The sequence below is a fragment of the Scyliorhinus torazame genome, chromosome 8 (assembly GCF_047496885.1).
Source record: "Scyliorhinus torazame isolate Kashiwa2021f chromosome 8, sScyTor2.1, whole genome shotgun sequence".
In the NCBI taxonomy this organism is placed as follows: Eukaryota; Metazoa; Chordata; class Chondrichthyes; order Carcharhiniformes; family Scyliorhinidae; genus Scyliorhinus; species Scyliorhinus torazame.
Window position 1 is genome coordinate 239,483,911 of NC_092714.1, and position 14,988 is coordinate 239,498,898.

Genomic DNA, 14,988 nt, shown 5'->3' on the forward strand with positions numbered 1-14,988 from the left:
TCATTTCCCTTTTTAAAAAAAAAAGTGAGCAGTCTCTATGGGCCCATGAGTTGGGAACTCAAAATGTTAGAAGTTATGTGCTCGTAGTGCTGAAGTCAAATGTGTACAGAGATAATAGAGCAGAGTGACATGAAGTGTTTATCACTTTATCAATGGCGACATGTCTAATTAAAGACTAACAACACATATCAAATAGCATGACAAGCCCTTAGATATTGTACGTGAAATGTCACATCAATGTAGGTTTAGATAATCAGTGCTAATTGGGAAACTCCCTTGTAAAATTCTAATGAAATGTCCTTTGCTCTGGCACTGCAGGAAGAAAGTCTTAATATGACACTTTAAACAGGGGCTGAGATTTACGTTTTAATAGCAGCTAATAGTTTTCAACAATGCTATTGATTCATATGAAGGTTGTAGTTAGAATGATTATAGTAAAACAATATTCAACTCACAATCTGGTAGGTCTAAGCTATTATTTCCAAAGACTGCATAATTGCACGTCAAGGAGTCTTGGCACACACATGCAGTTTTTCAAAATTCTTATACTCAGCAGGTTACTTGTACACTGCAATCATACATACAAGTTACCTCCCTTTACCTGGTGGCAAAAGAATCAGCCCTATAACATTTATCTCAATGTTCCCATCAATTTGCAAAAATCTCAAGTTGCTACTACAAACAGACCTTTGTTCAGACCTAGTGGGGGCGATTCTCCGAGCCCCGCGCCGGGCCGGAGAATCGGAGCAACCGCGCCACGACGCCCTGATGCCGGTGCGCGATTCTCCGGGGTGCGGACAATCGGTGCCATTCGCGGTGGCGCGTTTGGCGTGGCTGTGGACCGCTGGAATCGGCGGGGCCGCCGGTTCTCCGGCCCGGATGGGCCGAGCGGCTGCTCCGACATGACAGAGTCCCACCAGCGCCGTTCACCCCTGGTCGCTGCCGGCGGGAACTCTGCGGGAACACTCAGGGGTGGCCTGTGGGGGAGGGAGGGGGGCTCCTTCACCGGGGGGGGGGGGGGGGGGGGGGGGGCGGAGGCCCTCTGATGGGGTCTGGCACGTGATCGGGGCCCACTGGACGGCGGGCCGACCTCCCCCCCCCGGGGCCTACCTACTGGCACGGCCGGCCCCTGAATACCGACCCTATGGTGGATCGGGGCCGGTGGGCGGAAGAAGTCCCCCGCGCATGCGCAGGTTGGCCAGCATAGGTCGTGCCCGGACCCTGTTTGCACCGTCATGAAACGCAACGGCGTTCACGATGGCACGAACCCTTGGCCTCCATATCGGAGAATCGTCCCCAGTATTTATTCATCAATGAAATAACAGGATATTAAAATTCCCTCCCACCAGATCCCACTGGGGAAAACCAGCAAATAAGAAATACAAAAGCAGATGAGGCTAAATGGACAGGATTTCCAAGACTCTGGGGTTGCATGTGGCCATTTGGTTGCAGGCTGGAGACCCGGTGGATCAAAAACCCAGCCATGCAGGTCTGATCTGTGCTGAATTAATTTAACAAGAAAAAGAATTGAGCACTGGTCACTATCCATTGACTTCTGCCGCTAAGTGCATGTGTGGAAAATCAAGTGAGGATCTGATGGAGTTCAGATGGTTTCACGTCCTTCCCATTATTTGATAGCCTGCCAACAGTCATTGTATATGTTGCTTGACAGAGGCATCAGGGATATCCAGAATCTACCCCAGCAAGAAACAACAACTTTGGTCGACACTGAAATAAACTAACTGCAAACAAAAACGATGTTCATTAACTTGTCATCAAAACGTTGTCATCAAAATATGACTTTTTCCAGTATGTTTCCATGAGAGAGCAACCCAATATATCATAACTAATTATGGCTTTGTCAGTCAGAATGTCCCACGCAGGAACTATTACTTGGTTGAATCAATTTGATTTTATTCGCAAGTATTTATTCTACTTCAGTGTTCCAGAAATACAACATACAAAAATTGATTTTACAGCATCAATATTTATTGCACGTTCTAACATTAAGATGCTTCTATTTAGATGCGTGTTTTAAAACATCCCACACAGCTGAAGCAACATGAACTTTACATACCTTTTGAACTGTGAAAGTCCGTATAATGTACTCTGCTAGTGGTTCTGTCTCAACAAGTGTTACTTTAATATCTCCATACATCTCGGTATCATCTGGCCAATACCTGCAGCATTTCACCTGGTACAGAACAAGAGGAGGAAAAAGGTTCTGTCTGTGAATTGGCAAAGAATAGTATTCCTGCAGTGACTCCTGTGCGATAGGTTCTTGAGATGGGGGGGGAATTTTCCACCCCTGTTTTTGTGGCGGGAAAGGCGGAGGGGGCAGTGAACCAAGGGGGCGAGGGGGAGTTCCAAAATGGCTTTTACACCGGCGGGATTTCACCGCCCTCCGTAGTGATGTAAGATGGGAAACCCATTTTAATATATTTTTATATAATTAGGGGGCCTCCTCACTGTAACATCTCCACACATGGGAAAGCATCCACCCGACTCCCCGGCTGCATGACAGCACATCGGCAGGGTTTACAATAGGTTTTTAAAAAAGGGGGTAAAAGGTGAGCAGAATTAGCCGCGGGACCTATTGGTGAGCACAGCCCCCAGGGGGCAAGATGGCCATGCCCAGGCAATATCCTGTCACCGCCACCCCCCCTCCCCCCCCACCCCGCCCCCTGGCACATCCCGGATTTCCTAAACCGCTCTAACTCTCTCCGCCTTTAAGTCACTCCTGTGTCTTTCAACAGACCTTTGGTCGCCTGTCCTAGTATCTCTTTATGTGGCTTGATATAAAATTTTGTTCAATCTTGCGCCTATGATGTGCCTTCGAATATCTAACTATGTGAAGAACGATATGCAAATCGAAGTTGTTGTGAAGCACTTGACTCCAATTCTATAAAGGCCACTGACTTCACAGCACAAACAAGTGAAAGTAATTCTCTCAGCAGCTAAATTGAATATTAAACAGTGTAATGCAATATTCATCGGTTTGAATTTAGTCGCTTGCGAGTAACACACACAAGATGTGGGCGTTAGTGACAAGGCCAGCATTTGGTGTCCAGCCCCGATTGCCCTTGAACTGAGTGGCTTCTTTGACCATTTCACTGGGCAGTTAAGAGTTAAACACATTGCTGTGGGTCTGGAGTCAAAAAGAGGTTGCGCTTCAAATTTTCCAGTCCCATCACAGGTGGAACTGGAAAATCCCAGCCTAACAGTTGGGCTTAAGTATGCTTAACGTACATGCGCTAGGTGCTACATCTATTCACATACAGTGCCCTGTCCATTGGAAACAGACAGCATGGTGGCACAGTGGTTCGCACTGCTGCTTCGCAGCTTCAGGGTCCAAGATTCAATTCTGGCCTCGGGTGACAGTGCGGAGTTTGTACTTTCTCCCCTTGTCTGCGTGGGTTTCCTCCGGGTGCTCTGGTTTCCTCCCACAGTCCAAAGATGTGCAGGTTAGGTGGATTTGTCACCTTGGGGTTCTCTAAACCCTGGCCCATAATAGATTGACCACGCTGAATTAGTGTCCAAAAGATTAGGTGGGGTTACTGAAAATGAAAATCGCTCATTGTCACAAGTCAGTTTCAAGTGAAGTTACTGTGAAAAGCCCCTAGTCGCCACATTCCGGCGCCTGTTCGGGGAGGCTGGTATGGGAATTGAACCGTGCTGCTGGCCTGCCTTGGTCTGCTTTCAAAGCCAGCGACTTAGCCCTGTGCTAAAGAGCCCCTTGGGTTACAGGGATAGGGTTGAATGTGGGCTTAATAGGGTGTTCTTTCCAAGGGCCATTGCAGACTAGATGGCCCGAATGGCCACCTTCTGCACTGTAAATTCTGTGAAAAAAATCCTCTGAAACAGAAAAAGCATTGCAGCTTTTTGACCATACAAGAGCTTGGGAGACAGCAATTTCCTGGTTTATTTCCCAAGGTGATGCCTTAACCAATCAGAGTGTACCAGCCTGGCTTGAATTTAAAGGGAAGCTTTGCAGCTAAATGTTCCCTGGTGTGTTCTCCAGGCAATGTTTCTACCAATCGCAGTCCACTTGCCAACTAATCTGCACCCTCTTCTCATTCAATATAAATTCAATATAAACCTTTGAAATTTGGTATTCTTGCGAAGCTATCCTGATGGGTGTCAGACGGAAAGCTTCAAAAGCATCAAGTTTAAATTTAAATTTAGTGAGGATGTGCTCCCAGTGTAGAGTGTTGCTTTACAGGTGTCCAGATTGGAGAAACACTGGAAATAATCAGCAGAAAATAGTGAGTGCTACAAAGTGGCAGTCCGATCCCGTCACCCACTCCTCTGATCCAAGTTTCTGTGTGGCAAGACTTTGCTCTTTGAGCCTTACAATGCTAAATTTAAGAACTTGCATTTATGTAGCATTATTCTCATACTTTGAACATCCAAAGGGTGCACAGTTGAAAGTGGCGCACCGAGGGAATTTAACAAGGTCCAGGATGAGTCGGCTGTTTGAGGGAGCAGAGGATAAGTGTGAGCACTGTGGGAGGGGCCGGGTCAGCCAGGTACATATGTGCTGGGCATGCCCTCAGCTTGTGAGTTTTTGCGTCTCCTTCTTCAGCACCATGTAGCCGATTCTATAAATTGAACTGGAACACAGTCCCTTAGGGGCCATATTCGGGGTGTCAGTCCTGCCGGAGCTGCAGACGGGAGCAGGGGCAATTCTCTTAGCCATTGCCTCGCTGTGTGGTAGTATGTATTGGGGGTCATGTGGGACTGGAAGCCCTAATGTCATTGGCTGACAGATCCCGGGTCCTGGTTGGCCGTTGACCTCAAGCTCCGCCCTGAAGGCGGAGTATAAGAAGCCGGTGTCTTCCCCCGCAGGCCAGTTTACTATCGAGCTGCTGGGGAACAGACACGCTTAATAAAGCCTCATCGACTTCACTATATTCGTCTCATGGAGTCTTTGTGCGCTACAATTTATTAAGCGTGCCTAAAAAGGACTATGGAGCTCAGGATCATTCCAGAATGCCTGAGGATCAGCCCCCACGCAGTGAATGCGGCAGCAGCCTTCAAACACTGGCAGACTTGCTTCGAGGCCTACCTCAGAACGACCACCGGCCGGGTCTCAGACGAACAAAAACTGCAGGTCCTGCACTCGAGGGTGAGCACGGAGATTTTCACCCTCATTGAAGACACCGACGATTTCCAGACGGCGTTCACAGCACTCAGAAGTCTCTACGTTCGCCCTGTTAACCAAATCTACGCTCGCTACCAGCTCGCGACAAGATGGCAAGCTCCCGGAGAATCGATGGACGAGTTCTACGCCACGCTGCTGATTTTGGGACGAGCCTGCAGCTGCCCGTCGGTGAATGCAAACGAACACACGGACATGTTAATGCGCGACGCTTTTGTGGCAGGTATGCAATCCTCCCAAATCCGCCAAAGACTTCTAGAAAAAGAGTCGCTAGGACTCTCAGAGGCACAGGCCCTAGCAGCCTCCCTAGACGTGGCCGCGCGTAATACCCGCGCCTACGGCCCCGACCGCGCGGCAGGCCATTGGGCCCCGTACGTACCCGTCGCGGCAAACCCCCTACCCCCCCCCCGGACACCCCACAGGCTTGCGCAGTCCAAACGCCGAGTTGCACCGGGGGCGCCCGCTGTTATTTCTGCGGCCAGGCGAAACACCCCCGACAGCGCTGTCCGGCCCGCGCAGCCATCTGCAAAGGCTGCGGGGAAAAAGGGTACATTATGCGGTGGTGTGCCGATCCCGCGAGGTCGCCGCCGTCCCGGGGCCACAGGGAGCCCTACAAGCAGTCTATGCGTCCCAACCCCCCCCAGCACGCCATGTGCGACCTGCAGGCGCAGCCGCTCTGGGTCCCGACCACCGCGGTCCCGGGAGAACTGGGAGCCCTGCACGCCGCCTACTCTCCCCAACCCCCCTCCCCGCAGCCCATGTACGACCCGCCGCCGGCGCTACCGCTTTGGGTCCCGGCCAACACTCTCCACGGAGAGGAGGGGGTTTTTCGCGTCCCTAACGCCACCCTAACCCCCGTCCCGCGCCCCACGCCTGACCCGCCGGCGCCACCTACTTGGACCCCGACCACCGCGGTCCCCGGTGAGGGAGCTCCTCGCGCTCCTTGCGCTCGCGGCCCCACGCCTGACCCGCCGGCGCCGCCAACTTGGGCCCCGACCACCGCTGTCCCCGGTGAGGGAGCTCCGCGCGGTCCTAGCGCTCGCGGTCCTAGCGCTCGCGGTGAGGGAGCTCCGCGCGGTCCTAGCGCTCGCGGTCCTAGCGCTCCCAGACCCCCCAGCACACCAGGTGCGACCCGCAGACGCCGCCATTTTGGGTCCCGACCACCACGAGGGGAGGAGGGGCGCCGTTGTGCGACCCGCAGACGCCGCCATTTTGGGTCCCGACCACCACGAGGGGAGGAGGGGCGCCGCCATCTTGGACCGCCCCCGACCTGTACGACGCATGGGGGCGGCCATTTTGTCCACCCCCGCCGCCATCTTGTGACCCCCCAGCCACCTGCGATGTATGGGGCGGCCATTTTGTCCATCCCCGACGCCATCTTGGACGGCAACAACGGACCCCACCCCACTACTACAACCACGGCTCGCTTCGGTTACGCTCGATCAGGCTCGGCCCCGGACACTCCAGACGACGACGACAACGGTCCTAATTAACGGCCACGAGACGCCATGCCTAGTCGACTCCGGGAGCACGGAAAGCTTTATACACCCCGACACGGTAAGACGCTGTTCCTTGACCACCTATCCCAGCGCACAAAAGATTTGCCTAGCTGCAGGATCCCACTCCGTACAGATCCAGGGATTCTGCATAGTTACCCTAATGGTGCAGGGGAGGGAGTTCAAAAACTACAAACTTAACGTCCTTCCCCAACTCTGTGCCCCCACCTTGCTGGGATTAGATTTCCAATGTAATCTACAGAGCCTTACGTTTAAATTCGGCGGCCCCATACCCCCACTCACTATCTGCGGCCTCGCTACCCTCAAGGTGCAACCCCCGTCCTTGTTTGCGAACCTCACCCCGGATTGCAAACCCGTCGCCACTAGGAGCAGACGGTACAGCGCCCAGGACTGGACCTTCATTCGGTCCGAACTCCAGCGGCTACTAAAGGAGGGCATAATCCAGGCCAGCAATAGTCCCTGGAGAGCGCAGGTGGTAGTAGTGAAGACAGGGGAGAAACAAAGGATGGTCATTGACTATAGCCAGACCATCAACAGGTACACACAACTAGACGCGTACCCTCTCCCCCGCATATCCGACATGGTCAATCGGATTGCCCAGTATAAAGTCTTCTCCACCGTGGACCTCAAGTCCGCCTACCATCAGCTCCCCATCCGCCCAAGTGACCGCAAGTACACAGCCTTCGAGGCAGACGGGCGATTATACCATTTCCTACAGGTCCCTTTTGGCGTCACAAACGGGGTCTCGGTCTTCCAACGGGAGATGGACCGGATGGTTGACCAACATGGGTTACGGGCCACGTTCCCGTATCTCGACAATGTAACCATCTGCGGCCACGACCAGCAGGACCACGACGCCAACCTCCAAAAATTCCTCCAGACCGCCAAAGCCTTGAACCTCACGTACAACGAGGACAAGTGCGTTTTTAGCACCGACCGGCTAGCCATTCTGGGCTACATAGTACGCAATGGGATAATAGGCCCCGACCCCGAACGTATGTGCGCACTCATGGAATTTCCCCTCCCGCACTGCCCAAAAGCCCCGAAACGCTGCCTGGGGTTCTTTTCGTACTACGCCCAGTGGGTCCCCCAGTACGCAGACAAGGCCCGCCCCCTAATACAGACCACGACCTTCCCTCTGTCGACAGAGGCTTGCCAGGCCTTCAGCCGCATCAAAGCGGACATCGCAAAGGCCACGATGCGCGCCATCGACGAGTCCCTCCCCTTCCAGGTCGAGAGCGACGCCTCCGACGTAGCTCTAGCGGCCACCCTTAACCAAGCGGGCAGACCCGTGGCCTTTTTCTCTCGAACCCTCCACGCCTCAGAAATCCGCCACTCCTCACTGGAAAAGGAAGCCCAAGCCATAGTGGAAGCTGTGCGACATTGGAGGCATTACCTGGCCGGCAGGAGATTCACTCTCTTCACTGACCAACGGTCGGTAGCTTTCATGTTCGATAATGCACAGCGGGGCAAAATTAAAAATGACAAGATCTTAAGGTGGAGGATCGAGCTCTCCACCTTCAACTATGAGATCTTGTACCGGCCCGGGAAGCTGAACGAGCCGTCCGATGCCCTATCCCGCGGCACATGTGCCAACGCACAAATTGACCGCCTCCAAACCCTCCATGAGGACCTCTGCCACCCGGGGGTCACTCGGTTTTACCACTTCATCAAGTCCCGCAATCTCCCATACTCTTTAGAAGAGGTCCGTACAGTCACAAGGGACTGCCACATCTGCGCGGAATGCAAGCCGCATTTTTTCAGGCCAGATGGAGCGCACCTGATTAAGGCTTCCCGCCCCTTTGAACGCCTCAGTCTCGATTTCAAAGGGCCCCTCCCCTCCACCGACCGCAACGCATATTTTCTTAATGTAGTGGACGAATACTCCCGCTTCCCTTTTGCCATTCCCTGCTCCGACATGACTGCGGCCACAGTCATTAAAGCCCTGAACAGCATCTTCACACTGTTCGGTTACCCCGCATACGTCCACAGCGACAGGGGGTCCTCTTTCATGAGTGACGAGCTGCGCCAGTTCCTGCTCAGCAAGGGCATAGCCTCAAGCAGGACGACCAGCTACAACCCCCGGGGGAACGGGCAAGTAGAAAGGGAGAATGGCACGGTCTGGAAGGCCGTCCTACTGTCCCTATGGTCCAGGGATCTCCCAGTTTCACGGTGGCAGGAGGTCCTCCCGGACGCTCTCCATTCCATCCGGTCGTTATTATGTACAAGCACTAATCAAACGCCTCACGAGCGTCTCCTTGTCTTTCCTAGGAGGTCCTCCTCTGGAACGTCGCTGCCGACATGGCTGGCGGCGCCAGGACCCATCCTGCTCCGAAAGCATGTGCGGGCACATAAGGCGGACCCGTTGGTCGAAAGGGTTCACCTCCTCCACGCAAACCCCCAGTACGCCTACGTGGAGTACCCCGACGGCCGACAGGACACGGTCTCCCTGTGGGATCTGGCGCCCGCCGGCACCACGCACACCCCCCCGACACCATCAACCCAACCGCCCCCCTTCCTGCCACCGCCGCACCCCGCGACCGCCCCCTTCCCAGGAGGATCAGTCCCCCTCCCCTTTGCACCGACAGCTGAAACCGTACGGCTCCTGGAGGCGACAACACTGGTACAAGCACCACCACCACCGCCGGGGCCGAGGCGATCGACACGGACGACCAGACCGCCCGACCGACTCGTGGCGTCGATGTAAAACAAAGATGGACTGTTCAAAGAACATTTTTTTTTTTTTTTCCCATACCCTCTGTAAATAGTTGCAACAGGACGAAACTGTCCAATACTGTACTACCATGTGAATGTTCTATCCTCCCAGGACCAGCCCTGTAAACCCTTACCACCATACGAAGCATCACCCCGCCGGGTTCATTTTTGACAAGGGGTGAATGTGGTAGTATGTATTGGGGGTCATGTGGGACTGGAAGCCCTAATGTCATTGGCTAACAGATCCCGGGTCCTGGTTGGCCGTTGACCTCAAGCTCCGCCCTGAAGGCGGAGTATAAGAAGCCGGTGTCTTCCCCCGCAGGCCAGTTTACTATCGAGCTGCTGGGGAACAGACACGCTTAATAAAGCCTCATCGACTTCACTATATTCGTCTCATGGAGTCTTTGTGCGCTACACGCTGATTGCGGGTTCTGTTGGAGTAGAGGTCAGCTTTTCCACCCAATACCTCAGTATGGCTGGGGGATCTTATGGGGTTTTTGTATCTTGAGAAAATTAAGTATGCCATGAGAGGTGCAATTGAGGGGTTCTGCAAAAGATGGCAGCGTTTATTTTGTACTTTGAAGAGCTGGTCATGATCAACTGTTAGGGAGGGGGACAGGGTTTTGGGGGGGAGGGGTGTGGGTACTATCGTTTTCAATCTGTTTTCCTGTTTCATTATTTTGTATTTATCAAATAATGTTAATATAAATATTTTTTTAAAACTTCCAAAGGTCCTTTAGTCATTCAGACACGAAATGTTAACTCGGTTCTCTCTTTACAGATGCTGTCAGAACTGCTGAGCTTTTGAACTCTGCTTCAACCCAGCATACTCACTATATTGGTTATAGCCAATCCTGATTGATATTATTAGCAACAACAAATTGTGTTCAAATTCAAAAAATTGGAAAGATTAAAATTGCAACATGGAAGTGCCATAGCAATAAGTGAGCAAGCCATTCAATTCCTCACTCTGTCCAGTATTAGAGTAGGTATGAGCTATGTTACATACTACCCATTATCGTAAACGAGCAGCATAGATAATAAAGGCAGCAGCAAAAAGATATGGGGCTGGATTCTCCGGCCGCCGACGCAGAAATCGCGTTCGGCGACCGGTCGGAGAATCAGAGTTCCCGACCAAATCGGACGCCGCAGTGCTTTCGCGATGCTCCGCCCCCTCCAAAGCGGCGTATTCGGAGAGTACACCGTGCCACGTATCAACGACCTCAGGATGTTGCCTACAGCCCGCCCCCCCCCGATGCTCTGCCCCCGACCGGCCGAGTTCCAATGGTGCGGTTCTCTCATGGTCTCAGCCATCAGGAACACGGCTTGGCGGCTGTGGACTCAGTCCAGCGCCGCCACAGTCGGGGGAGGGCCGATCCGTGGCCGGGGGCATTATTCGGGGCTGGGGGCACTGTTGGGGGAGGTTCAGGGCGTGCGGGCCGGCCGAAGGGGGGGCTATTTCGCGGGCTGGGTCCGCGAGCGGCCGGCGGCATGTAGCACGACGCGGCCGCTGCAGGCCTCCGCTGTGCGCATGCGCGGCCATGGACCCGGCAATTCTCCAGGTTGTATCGGCAGCTAGAGCCGGGTGCCCAACGCTGCCACCCTGCTAGTCCGTAGCAAAACAGGGTTATAATTGTTATAACCCGCACAAGACTGGGGATGGGCCAAATAGCCTCCTCATGTCATGTGACATGCACCACCCCGCCCTGCCCCCCCCCCTCCCCCCCACCAGGACTGGGACCCGGGCCCCCCTAGGCTGAGCACCACCAAAGGCAGGTCCATTTGGTGTGGGACCACGACGGCCAGGTACGATACCTCCCCCGAATTGGTAGAGCCTGACCCCAGTCGGAGCGGGGCTTGCGGCCGAAGAAACCGCAGAGAGGGAAAACCGCAACCCAGCCAGCAGGCTCGCCACTCTGCACGAGGCAGGCGCCAATTCAGAGCTCGGACTTTTCATTTGGAAGAATGCAAGCTACTGAACTCCATTGCAGCACCCAGAGTTGCCCCCATTCAGATCACCGTTCAAGTGAATGGGCATCTGGAGATGGAGTTGGACATGCATACCTCCAACTGGTATTGGACCCCTTGTGTGTCTATAATAACCCACAGGGGCCTTTATGAATATACCCGATTACCACTTGGAGTATCATTGGCTTGCCCCACCTTTCAATGCATCATGGAAAACGTTCTGAGGGGGCTGCCGCAAGCGGCAGTCTACTTGGGTGAAGTCCTCGTCTCGGAACCCATGGAGCAAGAACATTTGAGCAGACTGGACAAGGTCCTCCTCCACTTGTTGGAGACGGGCGTCCGCCTCAGACGGGCAAACTGAGTCCACCATGCCAGGGAGGTCATCTACTTGGGATAGCGTGTAGACCGGGATGGTCTGCACCTGGTAGAAGAGAAGGTGCAAGCGATTCGCCAAGCCCTCACTCCGGGAAGCACAATGAAACAACATTCCTTTCTGGGGCTGATGAATTATTATGGGAAGTTCACGACCATGCTCGCTCCCCTACATGTGATACCGCTCCGTACCACATTGGCACCATGTTGTCACATCCCATGGACGATGGTAAGGAACGACCGATCAAATTTGTATCCAGAACACTGGACCCGGCGGAGCGCAACTCCATGCAGATTGAAAAGGAAGTTTTGGCTGTGATATTCCTGGTCAAAAGTTTCCACCAGTATGTGTACAGACGTTGTTTAATATCCTGATGGTCCACAAACCGTAACCTTTTTAAAGAAGCCAAGGCAATCCCACCGATAGCATCTGCCAGGATCAAGAGGTGGGCCCTATTACACGCGGCATATGAATATACGTTCAGGCACACAGATTGCGAATGCCGATGCGTTGAGTTGACTCCCACTGCAGAATCGCCAATCATCTCCTCCAAAGGCCGACAAAGTCTTCGCCACACTTTATTTCTGGATGCTTTGCCGGTCACTGCGGTTCAGATGCACGTGGACGCAGAAAGGCCCCTTATTGTTAAAAGTCCACCATGGCATGTTATACAGAGATCAGAACCAGGTATTGCCCGAGGACCTACTGGCCTTTTCGACCAAGGTATTGGAGTTCAGCATCGAGGATGGTATCCTCCTGTGGGAAACGCACGTCATGGTCCCTCGCCAGGGTCAGGACCCCATATAATGGGATCTGCACAACGGGCATCCAGGTTTTTGAGGATAAAAATACCAATCCTAGTTATGTCTGGTGGCCAGGTCTAGATGGGGAAATACACCAACTAGCTCAACAGTGCAGGGTCTGCCAAGAGCAACAGAAGCTCCCGCCCGCTGCACCTCTTCACCCGTGGTAAAGGCTGGGTTGCTCCTGGGTCCGGCTTCAAGTTGACTTTGCTGGCCCCTTTCTGGGATCCATGTTTCTGATCATTGTAGATGCTCATTCAATGTGGCTTGAGACCCACAAGATGTCGTCAGCCTCCGCGAGGGTGGCAGTGGAGAAGTTCGGCTCTCATTCAGTAACACGGCACTGGCAGAATCTTTGATGGGCAGGCCACTCCGGACCCACCTCAGCCTCGCGTTCCCAGATATTTGCGGGAAAGTGTGGTGCAGTCAGGAGAAACAGGGGCATAGCCCAGACGGGCATACGCAAACCAGACGGTTCAGACCAGGTGACGCAGTTTATATCCGGAACTTCGGCGATGCGCCAGGTGGGTTCCTGGGACCACAATATGACAGACCGGACGTACGCCATACCAAGTTTGAACATGAAAGCAAGCGATGAAGAAGCATGTGGAACACCTCGGGGGTAGGAGACCTGCATTACTCCAAACTCCTCCGGAGGGCCAGTTGCTAAAAAAGTCTCCCCAATGCCGGTGGGTTATGGGGCATCGCCCCTTGAGGGGGCATGCCACAGAAATGCGAGAGAACATCGGCTCTGACTCAGATATGGAAACCCAGGCATAGTGGCCCCCCCAGGCATTCCCGATGTGATTCAGCCACTGATTCAGCCCCATAGGCACTGGAAACGCAGCTGGGAGCAAAGAAGAGGAGGTGCGTGTGTGTCCCCCATGCCGCTCCACCTTCCTCAGAAGGGTCTTTGGCATTTGCGGGGTGGGGGTTATAACCCGCACGAGACCTACAGTGATGGGCTGATTAGCCTCCCCATGAACCTCATGAAAAACGAGCTTCCCAAATGTGAGGCGGGGCTCTCTCAACAGAGCAATGGACATAAAAGCTGATCCTGATGGGAGCCATGCGAGGGGAGTCCAGGCTGGGTCCTGAATGTTGTGTGTATACGGTTTGCATAAACAATAAATAGTTTATCTTCAAATTCACGAAGAGGAGTTCTCAGTGACCACTAAAATAATAAAAACAGAAAATGCTGGATAAACTCAGCAGATTCATAGTAATTTGCTTTTATCACAGCAGTTTTCAAATTGGTAAAGGTGGAAAAATAAGCAACTGGCAGAAAAATGTCACTTAAAGCTGTCCATAGCTCCAGCTAACAGTGGATGAGGATCCTTAGTATAATTCCAAATGGCGGCCGACCATCCATAATTCCTGGATTGAGAGCAGGAAGTTGACTGCCGCCAATTGCGTCCCTCCTACTTTTAATGGGAACTCTGGCAGCCAGTGTCATGATATGCAGACATGCAGATAATGATATACAGACAGGCACAGACAGGCAGCTAATGAATACAGAGAACAGGACATGACCAATGAGCATGCAGGACACTCAGGGGTGGTATCTCACTATTAAAGGCACGAGGCACTCACACTCGGCCTCTTTCCACAGACATCTAGAGAGTACATCAGGGTTGATCAGCAGCATCACACCCAGAACGTGGCTTAGAGCAGACTGGTTTAGTTAGACTGAGTTACTACAGTTAGATTAGCAGGAGAGTCAAACTCATTTAAGAACTGCGTTAATAGCTCAATAAACAAGAGACTTCCGGTGACAGCGGGCGGGAGGCGGCCGCACAACGGAGGGCTCCCGTTCAGGAACGGCATTTTCGGGGCTTTAAACCCGGTCCCAAGGTCCACGGAGGCAGCAAAAGCAGGGAGAAGGCACAGAGGAAAACAGCTGAAGGTCCGTCGTGGAGTGGAAAGGTCACCGTGGGGTCACCAAGGGAAATGGAGGCTGGAGCACCAGGGAAGGCCGCATTACTTACGGCTGAAGAAATAACTAAGGTGATGGCTGCGGAATTCGAAAGGCAGTTTACAAAATACATGGAGACAATGAGGAAGGAGATGAGAGAGGTTTTGAGTGTGCTGGTGGAGGAGGCGATTTCCCCGGTGACGAAGGCAGTGGCGAGCGCAGTGGCGGAGGTGCGAGAACAAGGGGAGGCGCTGAAGGAAGTGGAGGAGACGTTATTGCAGCACGGTGATCAACTTGCCTCGATGAGGAAGGAGATGCGGAAGGTGATGGACATTAACAAGGATCTGCGAGGAAAAATGGAAGACCTGGAAAACAGATCCAGGCGACAGAATTTGAGGATTGTGGAGCTGCCCGAAGGAGTTGAAGGACCAAGGCCAACTGAGTATTTTGCCGCGATGCTGGCAAAACTATTGGGGGAGGGGGAGGATCCCTCCCGATATGAACTGGATCGGGCTCATCGGTCGTGGAGGCCTGTA

At 53.2% G+C, this 14,988-nt stretch overlaps 1 protein-coding gene across 9 annotated transcripts in view; it reads right to left on the bottom strand.

The window, feature by feature from the left end:
• The window catches only part of LOC140428486 (receptor-type tyrosine-protein phosphatase T-like), a 1,877,905-nt gene that overhangs the window by 51,937 nt on the left and 1,810,980 nt on the right, over positions 1-14,988 (bottom strand). For all 9 annotated transcript variants that reach the window (XM_072515007.1, XM_072515008.1, XM_072515005.1 and 6 more), the window contains one exon: positions 2,078-2,194. In XM_072515007.1, coding sequence (XP_072371108.1) covers positions 2,078-2,194 — 117 coding nt within the window. The remainder of the gene's footprint in view (positions 1-2,077; positions 2,195-14,988) is intronic.